An 18,397-nucleotide genomic window follows, 5' to 3' on the forward strand; every position below is an offset into this window, starting at 1 on the left:
ATCAGCTAGGGAGGTTCTAAAAGTGAGCAGCTACTGAAGGAAGCAATTGTGAGTAATGCAGTGCACTGTGGATGAGAAATTCAGCAGCAGTACTTGACAAAACGTGCTAGGTTTGTGTATACTCACTTTGAAAATGCAAACCTGCTATAAAAAGGGAAAACATGTTTATTTGATAACCTGGCATATACAAGAAGTCCATACATGAAGCAGGAAATACTTTGAGAAGACAGAGTGATTGGATTACTTTACATTTTGGAAGTCAAAAAATGACCTGAAGATCTGTTTATCAATTGTAAATGGCATTGTTCCCTGGCTGGAAGGCAGTTCTGTGAACACTGAACCAACTGTTGTATGGTCCTTATACACAAAACCACCCGAACTTAGTGTGTTGAATCATAGAATCATAGAATTACCCAGGTTGGAAAAGACCTTGAAGATCAAGTCCAACCGCAGCCTAACCAGAACCCTAACTCTAAAAACCCTACACTAAATCATATCCCTGAGTACCACATCCGAACAGCTCTTAAACACAACCAGGGATGACGATTCAACCACCTAGTTGAAGAAGTTCTTCCTAATATCCAACCTAAACTTGCCCTGGTGCAACTTGAGGCCATTTCCCCTCCTCCTGTCACTTGTCACTAGTGAGAAGAGACCTGCCCCACTCTCACTGTAGAACCTTTCAGGTACTGGAGGAGGGCGCTAAGTTCTCCCCTCAGCCTCCTCTTCCCCAGACTAAACAGCCCCAGCTTCCTCAGCCTCTCGTAGGGCTGATTCTCCAAGCCCTTCACAAGCCTCGTTGCCCTTCTCTGGACCTGCTCTAGTACCTCCATGTCTTTCCTGTGCTGAGGTGCCCAAAACTGAACACAGTACTCAAAGTGAGGCCTCTCCAATGCTGAGATTTTCCCATTCCCCAGCAGTGCTGGAAGCAGGCTGGATCAGTCTCTTGAAACATTAAAAACATGGATTGTTTCTGTAAGAGAAAACCTCTTGATCTTTTGCAAAGAGACGGAGGGACGAGGAAGAACAAACCCCTACAGTACTCTGACCTTTGTTATATGTAGCTGGTGTTAGCTTTCGATTAAAAAATGATGTTTCAAGTGTCTGCATGATGGTGTAGCTCTAGAGCTTTAAGAGCTTATTTTCAATGAATGAAGCTCGATGGATTATGACTTGTTGCCAGTTCTTACCCTTTTATTTCCTGCTTTCAGTTTCTGTTACTATAGATAATGGACTCATTGAGGACTGTCAGTGTGATTTCAGAATCTGTAGCTGAAAATAAGTTCAAAGTGTTCGGATCTTCACGATCAATTAACTGCACTGTTGGTGACCTACTAGTCATGTTCTCATCCTTACTAAGAGAATAAGTGTTAGTTGACTTAAACACAGGGATCTGTTAAATGCAGTCTAAATGTATTAGATTTTCCTTTCAGTGAACAGGAAGAGGAGGTGATAAGATAGCATTACAAAGCAACAAAGTGGTTATGACTAATTCTCAGACACTATTGAGATGTGGAGAGGCTTTCCTTATCTTCTTATGAAAGAGGTAGACAGGACAAAGAGTTTACCCTAAGATAGTGTTTTGTCTTGGGTGAACAAGGCGTTGTGTGAAATACCAAATGCTTACCTTATTTTAATGTTTTTTAATGCTTTTTATTGAGCATAAGTTTAGTGAGCTATTTCACGTAGTTTCATCTTCCTCAAGCTTGACAGCATATCACAGAAAACGTGAGTGCTTCTCTTCTGGGAGCTGTGTTCAATTCAGATAATTTACTAAATCATCTGCATGAGGAAATTGTTTTTTCTTCCTTTCTTTGTTTCTATAGAAAAGTAGCAGAGGCAGCCAGAAGTCAGCACAAAATCCGTGCTCTCATTAAAGGAAGCAGCGGTGGCTGGCAAGTCACCTGGATGCTCCGAGAAGCATCGCGATGGAGCAGCATGATCATCTTTAATGCAGAACGCTGAGCTTTGTTCCTTTGCTATAGGCTAGATCAAAGCTGGAAGTATCTCAGTCAGCTGTCAGATGAAATGTGTTAAAATCTAGAACTTCGACGTTACACTGAAATTTGGAAGTTGTCTGTAGCAGATGCAGGTTGACGAGCCAGCAGATTGCTGCGGGACTGCAGCTAACTAGAGCAGGTTTGCTCCGTGCAGAAAAAGAATGTTCTGAAGTCTGTATTGCCTCATTAAACTGGAAGAGTTTTAATGCTGGGTTGGCTGAGTAAATATCTGGAGAAAGTCTTTTTGTGTATGGGAAGCTCTCGCGGAGCAGTCATGCTGCCAACTGTAGCAAGACAAATGACATCCACTGAGCTCTGTGGAGGCTGCCTGTTAGCAGGCCAATTAATAGCTGCTTGCTCACACACAAACACATGCTTGCCTCTGACTCATTTTGCTTAAAGGATTTTTCCTTGAGAGAAGGATGTTGCCTGATGGAAGAGGGAGAGGAGGTTTTGCAGAGGAGAGGGTTTACAGTTTGACAAACAGTTGTGGTAGTCCATCTTGAGACTAACTCGGTCTTCCAAGCCAGGAGTGAAGGCAGCATTAGCAGAGGTGGAGGCTGAACCCTCCTATCAGGCATTTTTCTGATGAAGCTGTAATTTCCCTCATGGGAATCACAGAATTGAAGGGGTTGGAAGGGACCTCTAGAGATCATCAAGTCCAACCCCCCTGCCAAAGCAGGCTCCCTACACCATGTCACACAGGTAGGCATCCAGGCGGGTCTTGAATATCTCCAGAGAAGGAGACTCCACCACCTCCCTGGGCAGCCTGTTTCAGTGTTCTGTCACCCTCACCATAAAGAAGTTCTTCAGCACATTAGTGCGGAACTTCCTATGCTGAAGTTTCAGCCCATTACCCCTAGTAAATTATTCAGGCCCATTGTCCAGCTTTAGGAATACTTCTTTCGATTTAAAAGAAGAAAGATTCCAGTTTGGGACTGCTGTTTTTGCTGTTCCTCTGCATTCCACCCCTCTACCTTCTTACCTGCTCCCTGCTGTGCTGCAAGGGGTTGGATCTGTTATTTCTGAGCAGTTTGCTTTTGTTGCATAGCACTTAGGTTTGTTCAGAATTACTTTTATTTGCATGGTAGCAAGCCTTTGATACTTGCTCTAAAGAGAAAGTGGAAATGGGGCAGTGAAATTTAAGCGTGAGAACTTCACTGAGAATCAGGATTTGTTGCTGCTTGATGACTGGGGGGGAAAAGCACCTCTTAAGAGTTGCTGGATGTGTGGGTTTCATGTTATGACTGCACACTATCAGTTCAGCTCTTTGTTTTAGATGGGTAAAAAGTGAAGTTGTTTGTGCATGTAGCGTATTGTTTTGTTACATATCTGTTACTCTTTTTCCAGGAAGAGCACCGGATTCTTTTATTCTGGTTTAGCACCTGTGTGTGTCTGGTGTGTTATTTTACTGCCAGACCACAGATGGTGCTGTGGGAAATGACATCCCAGAACACCTGCTCATAGGTAGAGGTATCACTTGCCATTACTGGTTTGGGGTACGCGTGGCACATCTGCTGTGAGTGGGGTATGGTAGTGTCCTGTGTGGTTCCCCCGTGTAGCTTTGTTTGTAATTCATGCCTACTATTTATTGTGCTGCTGCTTTAAGAGCAGATGGTGGTTTGGAGAAAGGAGTGCTTCTGATCTGAGCTACCCATGGCATTCAGAGGGTGTTACACAGTGGGAATTCATGTGGGCAGGGCAGAAAGCAGCTATAGTGGGTCCCTTTGAATGCGCTGTCTTCATGCACTGGAGAAATGCTGAACTCAAGATGTATGTATAGAAGGAGATGATTTTAAGGGTGTGGAGCTACTTTTGCTCTTGGTTCTGGGAGTGCTGAGCTCTTGGGCTTGCAGACAACCTCTGTCAGCTTCTCTTCCACTTGGAGCTATCTCTCAGAGCCTTATGCTGAGACTTGTGGAATGTGTTTTACTAGGAATGTATGCACATATATATGCATACTTGTGTATGTATATAAAAATTTATACATTTAAATTTATGTATAAAATGCTGTCATCTAATGCTTCCTTATTTAACAGGAAGGGTACTGTGCAGTGCTTATAAAAATGGGACCTTTTCCACTGCTCCTTATGGATGTGCATGTAGGCAGCGAGAGCTGGCTTCTCATGATGTCATGTTTCTTTTGTGGTGAAGCAATTATATTTTTTTCATGTTTCGTGTCCTGTTTTATTGGAGGCTGGCTTTGGTGTCTCTGTTGCAGCTCAGGAGGTTATAGAGGTCAGGGTTATTGTTGGTTTTAGTTGTAGTTTTCCCAGCAGAGTATGGTTTTTGCTAACACAGTATGCACTTGGTGCATTTATTGAGCCCTTACTGCTGCCGTTTATTATGGGCTTGCAGAGAAGTTTCTTGTTTAGAACCTACCTGCAGGGCATTTGTATTGCCCCCTGGGAGGGGCACTGCAGTGCTCAGAAGGCTATGAAGAAGAGCTTATGTGTGTTTGGGGATGGGTCATGGGGTGATCATTTGCACTTTAGTTTGTTAATCCAGCCTTGTAGGTAGGGCACATGGCCATCTTGTAGGCCAGTGTCATATAAGGCTGAGAGCAGAACTTATATGAAGTTAGAACTTAGAAGAATGTGAAAGATTCTTCAACCTTAGTGTTTATCAAAGCAGGCAAAGAAGATACTTTGAATTCTGACAGCTGCAGTTTCCTGGTTGGAGTATCAAGAATGTGACATGGTGAAACAGAAGTTGAAAACTGAGACCAATTAATCTCTAAATATGCATGGGGGAAAAAAAAGCAGTTCTCAACCAGAAAATGAAGCTGTTATAGAATTATTGTTTTTTTTAGTTGGTTTCAAACTTTGTTGGTAAGCTTCTTAGTAAGATCCCCAGAAGTAGATAATGTTGTCTGAAATGATTTACTGACAAGTAAACCAAATGGCTCACCACGGTAAAATACTGTAAAGGCTAAGGGTGGTTGTGTGTGTATCATTGTATTACCAAACCTGGAGACAGCTTGAGCACATAGTCAATTTGCTAGGTTGGTGTATTTAGTCATTGTATCATTTTGGTCAGTATTTAAACAGAGGTGCTGGAAACTTTGCTGTTCTTTAAAAATGAGAAGTGTAATGCCAGCTGCTGTGCTGCCCTACACATGGAAGTGTAGCTCTGCTCAGCCTCCATTTGTAGGCCTTGGGGCAAAGCAACTGCTCATCATTTCTGGTTGTTTCCATACAACTTTTGACAAGGGTGGCTACCTGGCTTCCTCTTTCCCCTCCAAATAACATAGTTCAATGAGTGTTTATTTGAGGTTTTTATAGAGCTGTTGTTCGCTTGTTTTGGTGCTTTCAGTGGCAAGTTTAACAAGAAACTGTTCAAAAGACTGAAAGCTTAATGCTTCAGGGTTGTGCTTGGTAAAGGTTGCTAGAGTGGTGATGGCAAATATCCTATGAATATTTATCGATCTATTCAAGTTTTGTTCAGAGTTGAACTGTTTATTAAAGAGCCCAGTGGCTTTTTATAGTGGAGACAGCATTTACTAAATGGAAAACCTTTCAAGGTCACACATTAATCCTTCGCAGAATGGGGAATAGTTCTGCTTTCGTGGCTGTTTCAGAGTTTAAGTATTAGTTAATATTGCCACCTAATGGCGAGAAGGACCCTTGTATGAGACCTTTTCACTACTCTTTTTACCCAGTTTTGACTCATCTGGTTGCGTGAAAACAGGTGCCAAAGAAATTTGAAATTCAGTGTTCTGGACTTGTCCTGCTGCTAGACACAGAATATTAAGACTACAAAACTGATTTTAAAAGGCTACAAAGCTGGTTAAAAAGACAAGAAGTATTTGTCTCCCAATAGTTAGAATGCTGTGCTTTACCTGGGTATTTTCTTTTTACGTTGTTGCTCAAGTATTTTTGCTTTATATAGGAGTCTTTGAGAGGATGCTGCTAAAATCCTTCAGTATCCATAGTATGCATGCCACAGTATTTAATCCTCAAAGCTGATGGCATTCTGTGTGGGATTGCTTCAGTCCTATCAAGGTCTGGCCTTAGAACTGGAGTAACTGGAGTGCACCTGTCAGTGTTCTGGGAGCAACCTCTGTAAATCAGCTGTAGCTGAATTATAGCAAGTCTGTAGAACTTAGGTTGCTGTATTGAAATTGACACCAACTCTCTATTGACAGCATAATATCCCTGATAGCTAAATGAGTGATTCGTTTTCAAGTGTTTTTCCTAAAGAAAACATCTCAACACAACTTCCTTCCTTCAGCTAAATTCTAATGTGTGCATCAGTTCAAGTGCATGAGACCTGTATCAGGTGAGGCACATTATGCTTGATAAATGCTGGTTGCAGATTATATCTCAAAACCTGAAGTGCTTCATGCATTCCAGTGAGCTACCTGATTATCAGAGTAGTTAATCCCTTTTCTTTGCATATTTCTGTCCTGATCATATAGTTTTTTTTTTGTGTGAGTTAAATTCTTACAGTAATAGTTCGTTTACCATCAGACAGCAGTTAAATAAGGAAAGCATGGACTGCCCTGGGGCAGAGTTCTTTAAGCCTGGGAAAGCTGTTTGTGAATCTCTGAGCCCTGTGAATGCAGTCTGCTGGAGGCCTTGAGCAGCAGTTCAGATGAACTGAAAACAGGTAAAGGAGGAGACTGTGGGTTTTCTAGTTTGTTTGTTTGTTTTTTCCCCTTGGCTTGCTGCCTGAACGTTTAGAAGTGTTTTCTGTGCCAACTGCATCACTTGGCTTCAGTGAATAATTACTGTTTGCGTGTTTCCTCTTCTATCAGTAAAGAGGGAGAAGAAAAATGAGAAGCTTGAGAAGCTTGGAGGTGGGCTTAGGTGTATGCCTTGTGGTTTATGTGGTTGAACTGAGAAGATGGCTCCTGATTGTACTGGCTGGGGGGAACGCACCTAATTCTTATCAGCACATTTAACAAGTATTTAGATTAAAAACAACATAAAGAAAAACCAACAAAAGCCCACCCCACTTTGCTTGCAGCAAAGTGATTTCAGGGTGAGTCTTCTCATCTTCAGTCTATACTGAGAAGTTGTGTGACCTAAAAGTCATGAAAGATACCCAGTTACTTATTTTACTCTGTACTGCTTTATTCTTTGTACTTTAAAATGTAGATGTAAGGAATGAATACTAAACTGTAGGTACTGGAGGATTTAGAAACTGAAGATAGGGAGAATAATCTTTTCTTCATTCGGGTTTTTGGGTGACTGAAAATACTGTGGGCTTGATACCTGAATACATAGAGTTCATATGAGGCTTTTACATTTGCTTGAATGTGGAAGTGCTTTTCAGATAGTTTTATTTAATGCCTCAGCATAATTATAAGATCCTTATGCTTTTGTCAAGAATGTTTAATGTAGGAGAAATCAACTCAGATGTCATATCTTAGTAATTTGGTCGGTGTTTTTAACTACTCACTCCATGACTGGCACATGCTTCCGTTTTTGTTGTTCTAGAAAAAAAGAACTCAGCTTCGTTGGTTTGTAATTGTTCAGGTTTTTTTTCCAGGTGGCTTCTCAACTGTGTTTCTGGTACGTACCCATGGTGGGATACGCTGTGCACTCAAACGAATGTATGTTAATAATGTCCCAGATCTCAACGTATGCAAGAGAGAAATTACTATTATGGTAAGAAATGAATTAGTTGTAACTAGAGAATGTGTTCATATCAAATGTCTTTTAAATATGCTTACTATAAGGACAATCCCTTTTAGATCATCTTTTCACTGTTTTTGCGCATTAGTGCTTTACATAAGCTAATACTGAGTGTCGAGTTGGTGTGTGATTAATTTCTAAAGCAATTATAAGGCAAATATGATTTTGCAGACAATAATTTGATCAATAATTTTGCTTTCCAATTAAAAAAGTGGTCTTTCCCATTTCTGTAGTGACAACAAATTCTAGAGCCCTCTGCTGGCCACAGTTCTGCTGAGTTAAACTCCCTGTTCTTACGCAAGCAGTGTTACCTCTGCTAGACAAAAGCATATTCTTGCAGTTGCTATCCAATATGGATGTAACAGATATGGCTGTAGTTCAAAATTTTGAACTCATTGACATAATCACAGGTTCTATTATTTCTGAGCTGCTGACTAGAAAATTGAGAAAGCAGAAGGCTTTATCAGATGTGCTTGGGTTTATGACAGGGTGTGAGAAAAGCAGTTATATTGCCTTCTAGAGGATACTGTGAAGGTAATTTATCTCCGTTTCCATATGCTTCTAGTTTTAAACATGCTGTAATCATAGAAGCACCTATTTAATCATCTAACATAAGGAGTTCTTTTATGTTAACCATAAATGGGCAGAAGCAGAACTGCAGACAACACCACCAGTATTGTCAGACATGAAATATATTCATATTTCATATAATTATTTCATATTGCTTAATTGCAACTTGCAAAATGGCTCTTAAGAGTCGGTGTGGTTTTTATGGTCTTTTTCTCAGGGGCACCTTTGGTTGCTTGTGTGTTTAATAGTAGTTGATGGTACTTAGTAGTAGTTTAGGTTATAAATGTTGTGACTTCCATCTGTTGTGGGGTTTCTTTTGTTATTAATGAATCAGTATTCTTCAGTATAGGTATTTCTTCATTTTTAGTATTGAGATTGGGAATTTCACTTAAAATAGACATAAGTAGCATGATTCTTCTCTCTTTCTCTCCCCTGTGTATCAAGTCTGTATTATTACTGTATAATGTTTCTGAATGCAGCATTGAGGATATTTGCACTGTTGAACAAATACTGTAAATAAATGTTCCTGATTGAATTGTAGATGCATTGAATTTGATATATGGCAGTCTCTGACTTTGCTATTAGCAGTGAATTTATGTTCAGCTTTGAGTATTTTGTAAAGTTTAGTGCATATGGGACCAGGGCTTGCTTTGAAGTCGTAAGTGGTTCTAATGAAAACCTCTTGTACTTATTTGTTAAAATCTTCCTATGCTAAAATATAATGTATATTTTCTTTTTCAGAAAGAATTATCTGGGCACAAGAATATCGTGAGCTATTTGGATTGTGCTGTTAACTGTATAAGTGATAACGTTTGGGAGGTCCTCATTCTCATGGAGTATTGTCGAGGTAAGAGATGGCTCTTCTGGTTTCAGAGGAAATGAAAGGGAAATGTGTTTTGATCACCTGGGATTTGTACCTGGTAGTGTCCCTTTTAATTCACAAAGATGGTCTGCGTGTCTCAAGGCTGGAATCCATTCATTTTAGCTTCTGTTGGTAGTTAGGCATTGAATTGCTGAAGCCTGAGTAAATGCAAAAGTCAATTTCTTGTAGCTTAGTTAAGTATAATTTGAAGTAGGGAAACTACTTCGAGTAGAAATTGAAATAGTTCTGTTCTTCTGTTTGATTAAACATGTAGCTAATATAGTTTGATAGGAAAGGCTGGAAGACTTTTGACAATTGTTTTGCCTCTCCCATTTTTTGTTTTAGATCATTATAGCAAAGATTCTTTATTTTTAACCTGACGGGTGACTTGTTTGAAGTGAGCGTAATGTAGTTAGCATTGATGATCCTAGGCATGCAAATAATAGTCGTCTGTCCTGTTTCATAGTGTAGCAGTTTCAAACAATTTGTGAAACCATATTGGTACTGACTTCCTTTACTCCCCACCACACACACTTATTAGAAGGAACTTGTCTGTGTGTTGTCAGTTTTATTGCCATTTGTGGGAACTCTTGAGACTATATTAGCAATATTCTTTTCTTATGTAAAATAGTAAATACTGGGGAAGTACCTCTACTCCTTTAATTCATGGGAGCCGATTTCTCAGTGTACAGCTTACACGACTAACTGGGTTGGATTTTTCTGAGTGTGGTGTTATGGATGGCTTATTGGCATGTGAGGATTTTGTTCAAACTCACTTCTACACTTTGCTTCTAGATTTGAGGTCTGCCAGTATTATTTTGAAGCCACAAGAGTGTAAACTATCAGGTGACTGGATGGTGTTTTCTTGTTGAAATCCTCCATATTTAGGAGGAGCACCCTCCATGACCCCATAGATTTGTTAGTGTTAAATGAGCATTATGATAAGAAGTTACAAATATGACCATGTGAAATTACCTCAAGGAACAGGGAAATGTTTCCTGATCTTAAAAAGGAAACTATAAAAGGGTTATGTAAGGTCTCTAAAAGTGGATTATGTCCTTTTTTTTTCCTTAGTCTCTCAGGAAGGAAAAGTCTGCCTAGATTATGAGTTACTTTGAACTCTGGCTGACAGCATTTTGGCTGTGGATCTAAATGCAAGAGGCACTTCTGGGGGAGCATCTTTGTGTGATAAATGAGTCTGTCTGCAACAGTTTGATAGAAGAGTTTCAGTTGGTGATGTTTTTGTTTGAGATGGTAACCTTTCTGCCTATCATACCAGTGAGTTTGGAAACAGCCTGATTGGGTTGTTTTTGTGTGTTGTTTTCTTTAAGTTGGTGACATGAGAAAGCTGAATTGCATGTCGTGGGCTAATTGTGTGTGAGAAAAAATTATACTTCTTTGCATAATGGGGTATATTAAAAGGAAAAATAAAATTCTTTGCTGCTTCTTCAGCTGGGCAAGTTGTGAATCAGATGAATCAGCGCCTGCAGACGGGCTTTACGGAGTCAGAAGTAATGAGAATATTTTGTGATACCTGTGAAGCTGTTGCTCGGCTGCATCAGTGCAAAACTCCAATAGTTCACCGGGATTTAAAGGTATGAACCTGATACTTAGAAGTGCAGGAACTGTTTCACTAAGGCTGACTTATAGTTAGGGATGCACTTGTAAACAGTGACTCTGAAAGACAAGGTCACGTAGTGCTAATGCTGTGTTTACTGATTGATTTTTTTCTGGTAACTTCCTAGTTTGCATGTGATGGCAAGAATGCATAGTAACAGTTAACAGAAGTCAGTGCAATTATTTTAATCTAATGTTGCTGTTTGTGTTCACTTCCTTTCAAGGTGGAGAATATACTGCTAAATGACAGTGGAAATTATGTTCTCTGTGATTTTGGCAGTGCTACAAACAAATTCCTTAATCCTCAAAAAGATGGTGTTAATGTGGTTGAAGAAGAAATCAAAAAGTAAGTTCACATTTAAGTGGCCTTAATAAGCAATGGTTGTGCTGTGAGAGAGCTGAGTGTTGTTATGTGTTAGGTGAAGACATCTGAGTAGTGTATCTTTACCTTACTGATAAGAATTTTAATATAACTGTTTAAGATGAAGAAATTCAAGTTGATATGAATATAGTTCCCATTTTTTTTTACTATCTACTAATATTGCTTTTTCTATTTATTTACATGCTATTTTTGCAAAACAGACTCACACAGAATAAAACTTGAAGAAGGCATGCATTTCAAAATGAAATGGGTGATAAATGTATACCTGACTGCTGGCCATTTTAGGAGTTAAAATTTTAGCTTCTTTGTTAATATGACTAACTATAAGAGTCTGAGGAAAAAAGGACTGCTATAAATCGTCATTCGAATGAACTTATGTACAGTCTTAGTTATAGAATGCTCTCTGTGTCCCTCTTTCTAAGACTGGTCAGAAAATTGTTTTCACTATATAGCAAGCACACTCCTGAGAATATGTATTAGTTTAGTTTGGTCCCTTCAGGCCATCTGCTGCACAGAAATAAACACAGATCACTTGCTCTCAAATGAGGAAGTGATACCTGTGTGTTGTTTTGTCTCTACAGAATGCTTCTCTGGTTTTGTACTGATTTTGCCAAGCTAGTTTTTTTTTAAAGCATAGAAATATATAATATCCCAAGTTGGATGGTACCCACGGTGATCATGTTCCATACTGAATGTTTCAGTATAAGATGAAGATGACCCTTTTAAGGCTTAGAATCTTTGCAATGACTGCTTACTGCAGTATTACAGCAGAGTAACTGTTACTGAAGCGCATGTACAGGGGAGCTAATGTGAAGAGCACATCTTATCTGACTTTAAATTGTCATCCATAACAGTAAATATTATGTTACTATTCCGAACCTTCTGTGATATTGTAAACGAGTAAATTACTTGCGTAAGACTATTTCTGGTGTGTATTAGCCTGTGTCTGTGAATGGTATGTGTATGGCAGATGCAGGGAAAGGCCCTTTTGATTCTGAGGCGTGCTTCTCATCTGTTCTCTTGCAATTATGTACATTTAGGTATACAACACTATCGTACAGAGCTCCTGAAATGATCAATCTTTATGGAGGGAAATCCATTACTACCAAGGCAGATATTTGGGTAAGCAAAAAATCAGGTACTGTGAAATACGGAACTAATTAAGAGAGAGAGAAACTAGCTAAAATTAACGTAGACAAACTGGGAAACTAATTATTTAAAATGGGAAAATACAGTGCAAGTGTATAATGCAGAGTGTAGTGATGGTATCTGTTGTAGTTAAGTCTCGTGTAAATAAATTGAATACAATATGTGATGTTATGGGAGAGATAAAGTAGATTCTTTCCGTTTTGTTGGCTCATAGTCGCCAATGGTTTCTCATAGAAATTTGCTCACAGCTCAACAAGGAAATGTGTTTTTGTTAGACAGTGTGCTTAAGTGCCAGTACAGTGAAGTAAATAAAGACTAAATTCAGCAAAAACACTAGTGGTATCCCTGAGTGATGCCAGAATGTGAATGTAGCCCTTGGGTTAGGCTCTGGTTTTGGTAGTTTGTTGTCTAGCACACAAGTCAGTGGGAAAGAAGGTCCTTTTAGAGCTGCATTGTATATCAGCTTGTCACATCAACCCTGGTTCATAATGCAGCTGCTACATAACACTGTAAGCATCAGCTGTAGCTAGGTTGCAATTAGTTTCTTGTTGGTGCTTCTTTATTGTGTAAATGGCTTGCTCTCATCCTTTTATGGGGCCTGTATTTGTTTTTACAGGCACTTGGCTGCTTGCTGTATAAGCTTTGTTTCTTTTCACTTCCCTTTGGAGAAAGTCAAGTTGCTATTTGCGATGGAAGTTTTACTATTCCGGACAATTCCCGATACACTCACAATATACACTGTTTGATAAGTAAGTATTTGGGCAGCACAGCAATTCTTTGGTGTTGTAAATAAAATGAAACACAAACAGTGCTATTGATGTAGATTAGTGACTTGGATAGATGGTGCATTCTTGCTTGGATCTTGAGTTAGCAATGGGAGTTGCTCATGGCTACCATCTGCCTTTCAGCTCTTGTAACTTTCCCTTGAAAGTATAGTAGGAAATAAGAAATACTGAATCCAAAGCATGCTTTTGAGCACACATTAATTAGCAGTTACCAAGCATTCTGCAAATGCTCACAAAATGAGAACTAACTTGCTTGATAGATGCCAAATGTTATGCCTGGGGAAAATGTTTAATGGTTACATTCAAAATTCTGTATTTTGTCAGAAAATCCTTGCTGTCTATGCAACGAGATTATTTTTAACATTTAAGAGTACGTAACCTACAGAACCTACCAGGCAAAAAGATAGTGTAGGGATTTAGCCTGATATTGGCAGATATATATCTCCTGTTAGCTGCACAGAATCTTGCATAACCCTAGAAAATTCCAGTGCTGTTCATGCTTTTTGTTGTTTATTTGAAGTTAGTACTTATGTTATATACCCTTTCTGCAGCTGATATTCAAAATATCAAGCAGTGTGCATCCTTTTCAGTCATATTTGACCCTGAAAACTATTTGACTGGACAAAAAACATTAAAAAAAGAACAAAATCATTCTTTTTGGAGTAAGCTTGGTTGGTAAAGTTAGCTGAATGAATGTGTTCTGGTTGCTAGCACACTGCATCAATAGGCTTCTGCTGTCAAACAGTGACAATTTGTTCTTATCAATTTTTGCAGGATATATGCTTGAACCAGATCAAGAACAGAGACCTGATATTTTTCAGGTATCTTACTTTGCCTTTAAACTTGCCAAAAAGGATTGTCCAGTGTCTAATATTAATGTAAGTAGTCTTTCATTATTTTTTTTTTCCTTTGCATTCAGGGATTTTCGTAGATAGCATTGAGAAAAATCAGTCAAATCAGAGGTGCACTTATTGCTGGTCATGAAGGTTTTATAAAAAGGAAATAGTCTAATCTTCCCCCTGCTTGGTGCTGCCAGTAGATCGGGATAAGGTTTGGCTTCACTAGAACTGAATGGATGAAAACTTGAAGCCTTGTAATGCAATGATGACAGCTGGTGCAAGCAAGGAAGGAGCTTTTGAATGCTTTACCTGCTGGTATTTTCATTGAGCACTGAGGGTGGAAAAGGCCAGCTTGACCTTGCACATGTTGGAGGAGTTAGAGGAGAAGGTAAATTAAAGACGAGCTTACTGTTGTTGTTGAGCCCTGCATCTTAGTGCTTGCTTACTGTTGCTGAGGTGGGGTTATGTTTCCAGTTACTGCAGTGGATGACTTCCAGTGTAATTCAAACACAGTGTGAGAGCTGAGACAGGTAAACTGTGACAGTGTCTCTGGCTAGAGAAATAAGGGCTAGTATGAGAAGAGGAGTGTGCATTTATGACAATGATACATGATTAGGTTGTGATTTGCGGTGAGAGATTAGTTAAAGGAGCATAAAAACTTAGATGCTGCGTTGTTTTGTGAATTTTGCATTGGATTAGAAGAGCTGAATAGACTAAAAAAACTACCACTGTTTCAGTCTGGTTTTTAGCTTTAATTCTTAAACTCATAAATAAAATGAGCCTTTATTCTCTATAGTTGACAAAAGGTGTATGAAGAAAGTGTGTTACCTCATTGTTGGTAGTTCATGAATGAACTGAAGTAGCTGACATGGTAGTGAGTCAGGGCAGCAGCGCTTTCATTTTGTACTTCTTAATAAGTAACAGAAAATAGAAATAGTGTTCAGTAAAAATACTTTCAATCTACAGCCACGTGACAGGGTTCTGCATGAAACCTTGTAGCATCAAGGATTTGAACTCAGTTATTTCTTCTTGATTTGTAATGATTTCTTCAGGAGTTTGTGCTTTTAATTTCTTCACATTTATTTTTCCCCAGAATTCTCCTGTCCCTTCAACTCTTCCTGAGCCTATGACAGCTAGTGAGGCAGCTGCTAGAAAAAGCCAAATAAAAGCAAGGTGAGTAGATGATGTGACTTCACATTTTTTAAATATTAAACTGCACGTTTGTCTGAAACTTTTTCATTAAAGAAATTACCCAAATAGTTTATTAGAATAGATAAACGACATTTCTAAGTGTTTCAAGTCTGAGTTAAATTTTTTTTCAATTGTTTTGAGAGTCCACTGATGAGATTTCAATAGTCCTTGATACTGATAATTGTTTTAGTTCTGAGTCTACCAATATGTGGCTTAATTACTAAAATTTTTAGCCATAATGATCAGCTCAGCTGCAACTTTATTAGCCTTCTGCAAATGAAAAGCAAACCTTTGGGGCTCATATAAGCCATGTTTGAGCTGTATAGATATAGATATTCTGTTCTAAGGCAGTGATTGGTTTTGTTGGCTCTGCTGTCAGTTGGTGACGTACAATTAAGGGAAGGTGTTGAGTATTAATGGAATAATGTTTTCAGCTCCACCTGCTAGGCGCTACTGGGAAAGAACCATGAATTTTCGTACTTAAGTTTTTCTGACTACATAAGATGCAGAGGTTAAGGCAGAAAACATTTACATATAATTTGCTAAGAACTAGTATAAGGTGTTAGGTACTGGGGCTTAGCTGGTGAATTTGTGTTTTTAAGCAGTTAGGCAATTTTTAAAGAAGCCAATACTGTGACTGGGCAAAGTGGGGTTAAAGCTCCAAAGGACATTTTTTTAATATCTTCCTTATCTGGGAAAACATGATGCAGTGCTAATGTTCTACAGAAAGACACAAATATTTAGGGAGGTTTATGAGCGATAGAACTGCTAGATGGTAAATCTGTCATGAAACCAGGGGTTAATTAACAGATAAGATTAAGAAAAAAAAATCTTACTTTGTGTGTGTACGAGAAGTAACTATCTCTAGTTGCAGGATTGCTGCCTCTAGTTTTCCAGGTAATTTTTATTCACTACTGTGAACTAATGAAAGCTTGCACAGAAATCAGATCTAGTGCTTTATTTGCATGGAGAACAAGGCTGTTGCACTTCAGCAGCAGTCGTATCTCTTATGATTGTGGTGAGAAGAATTGTAGGAAACAAATATTAAGGTATTTAAATTGAGCTCAGAAGTAAACAGCATACGTTTAAGATGAGGTGAGCTGTAAAGAGATGACTGTTAATTTGAATACACAGAAGTTACTTTTAATGAAGTCTCATCTGTGGAAATGTTTCAGAATAACAGATCCTACTGGACCAACAGAAACCTCAATTGCACCACGACAAAGACCAAAGGCCAATTCAAGCACTGCTGCTTCAAGTGTTCTGACGATCCAGAGTTCAGCAACACCAGTCAAAGTACAAGTTCCTGGTGTATTTGGTAACCGTGGGCAAAAAGGTAATGGACCAACGTCTAAGGATTGGATGAAGCAAATGAAACAATCATTCCAAGTTTCTTTTCCTCCTTAATCTTTGAACAGTAATCTTTGAAACTTGAAATTAAGTAGGTACAACTTTGTCAAAAAAGCCCCAGATCTTCATCCTTTCTGGATGACTCTAAACATGCAAGTAGTAGGTATTCAAGACACATTGATTTGTGCTAGTAACTGCTTAGTTAAGAGGCTGCAAAAACAACTGAATGGCAAAACTCAGCAATCTAAAGGATTACATCCAATACTTCTTATGAAGAATGCTTTGAGAGGCATTAATCAGTATTTAAACATGTACTGCGAGAGACTTGTGTTTGGATATTTTATTTACTTGGCTTCCAAGTATGCAAAATCCAAAAGCACTTAACTTCATTCTTTCACTCAAGGATGAATTTGTCAGATTATTTTAATAAGGATATAGACAAAAATGTAATGTCCCAGATTTGAGTCAGAATAGATGAATGTTGTTTGAGACACTGAAGATGAAAGTGAATGGCTAGGGAAGTAGAACTACCGAAACCAGCTTCCTCAGTAATGAGAGCAAAGGAAGCTTCTCATGTCTTTGAAGTAGACGCTGTAGATCGATAAGCCTGCAGCTGTCTTCACAGAAGGTGAAATACACAGTAAGCTTAGCATGCAAGATGTCACACTTAGAAGGGGACTATAAACTGTTTTGCCTTGAAGCACTTAATGCCAACTGCCCGGGCAAATGGACAGTTGAAGTTTAGAAATTGGCATGTGAGTAGTATTGTCTTAATATTACAGGAACCCCAAGACCTGGAAATGGTCAAGAAATGTTGCTGTCTCAAGGGACCAATCAGCACCATCCACAGCAGAACAGAGTTCTTCAGCAGCTGCAGCAGGGGGACTGGAGACTACAGCAACTACACCACTTACATCACCAGCAAAAACAACCTACAATTCAGGAGGCTTACGTGCAGCAGGTACAAATCATGTATTTTAAATACATTTCTTAAAGAGCTGTATGTTGTATCTGTTAGCATCTTGAGTCATTTGCTAGTTAAACAATATGACTTAGTTTCTTAATGCTAGGAGAGAGGGAGAAGGATTGTAGCTCTTGCCCTTTCTTTTTAGCTTTGCACATTTGTCTCGTGCCTAGGCATTGCAGTACTTACATGAGGAAGTTGTTTTCTTTGTGCTGTCCTGCCTTTGTTTCTTGACCCAGAATTTCTGCTTGCTTTGAATCAGCGCTTGCTGGCCCAAATAAAGGTGTTGTCTGTGTAAGCATGCTCCAGAGAAACATTTGGGATGATCTAGCTGACAATGGTATGCTCGTAGGAGCTGGTGTAGGGTAGACCCTTTGAGTCTAAATATTTGTGTGTGCTAAATAGGGGAATCATGATTTCAAGACTTTTTTTTTTCTTTTTGAATATAGTATCAACAAGCAGTGCACCAGCAGGTGATCCAGCAGCAACTGTTGATGCAAGCTGTGTACCAGCAGCAGCCTTCCCAATCTCAGTATCCTGCTATGGTATGTCAACAGTGGGATGTCACTGTCAGTCTTCAGATATGTCCTATGATTGTAAGACACTGTGAAGTTGCAGTAACACAAGTTTGTGAATAGTTATGAGCTTTGGACTTGGTAAATATCTAAAATGATATTGAGAGGGGAGAAAAAAATGATTCATCCAGCCTTGATTGAGAAAGCTTATCTGGCACTTCAGCATTAAATGTGGTGTAGTCTAAGCTTTGATCAGTAAAGTACTAACTAGAAACATACTAAATGCTTTAAGTTCCCAATGATGACCACCGTAGAAAACAGAAGTTATTCTGCAAAGTGATAAAACCACAGCGGCATCAAATTTGTACTTTAGTCCCAGGATGTCTAATGAGTTAAACCATCTAAGTACCGGTAGCCAGTAACTACTTTCATAGGCACTGTTGTGTATGTACAGAGCCGTATTGTGCGGCATTTGCTGAGGAAAGCATGCAGAATTTCTGAGTCTTCAAATAGAATTAAACCAACAAAATA

The 18,397-nt window shown here is 39.0% G+C and overlaps 1 protein-coding gene across 2 annotated transcripts in view; it reads left to right on the plus strand.

Moving 5' to 3' along the window:
* BMP2K (BMP2 inducible kinase) overlaps positions 1-18,397 on the plus strand; it is a 51,317-nt gene that overhangs the window by 12,360 nt on the left and 20,560 nt on the right. The window contains exons 2-12 of one of the 2 annotated variants that reach the window (XM_015861701.3): positions 7,497-7,615; positions 8,954-9,059; positions 10,527-10,669; positions 10,916-11,037; positions 12,114-12,195; positions 12,839-12,971; positions 13,782-13,885; positions 14,940-15,019; positions 16,213-16,373; positions 17,170-17,348; positions 17,801-17,896. In XM_015861701.3, the coding sequence (XP_015717187.2) occupies positions 7,497-7,615; positions 8,954-9,059; positions 10,527-10,669; positions 10,916-11,037; positions 12,114-12,195; positions 12,839-12,971; positions 13,782-13,885; positions 14,940-15,019; positions 16,213-16,373; positions 17,170-17,348; positions 17,801-17,896 (1,325 nt within the window). The remainder of the gene's footprint in view (positions 1-7,496; positions 7,616-8,953; positions 9,060-10,526; positions 10,670-10,915; positions 11,038-12,113; positions 12,196-12,838; positions 12,972-13,781; positions 13,886-14,939; positions 15,020-16,212; positions 16,374-17,169; positions 17,349-17,800; positions 17,897-18,397) is intronic. The other variant, XM_015861702.3, reaches the window with a different exon arrangement.

This window comes from Coturnix japonica, chromosome 4 (genome assembly GCF_054131305.1).
Source record: "Coturnix japonica strain WE chromosome 4, WE-NBRP24, whole genome shotgun sequence".
NCBI classification, from domain to species: domain Eukaryota; kingdom Metazoa; phylum Chordata; class Aves; order Galliformes; family Phasianidae; genus Coturnix; species Coturnix japonica.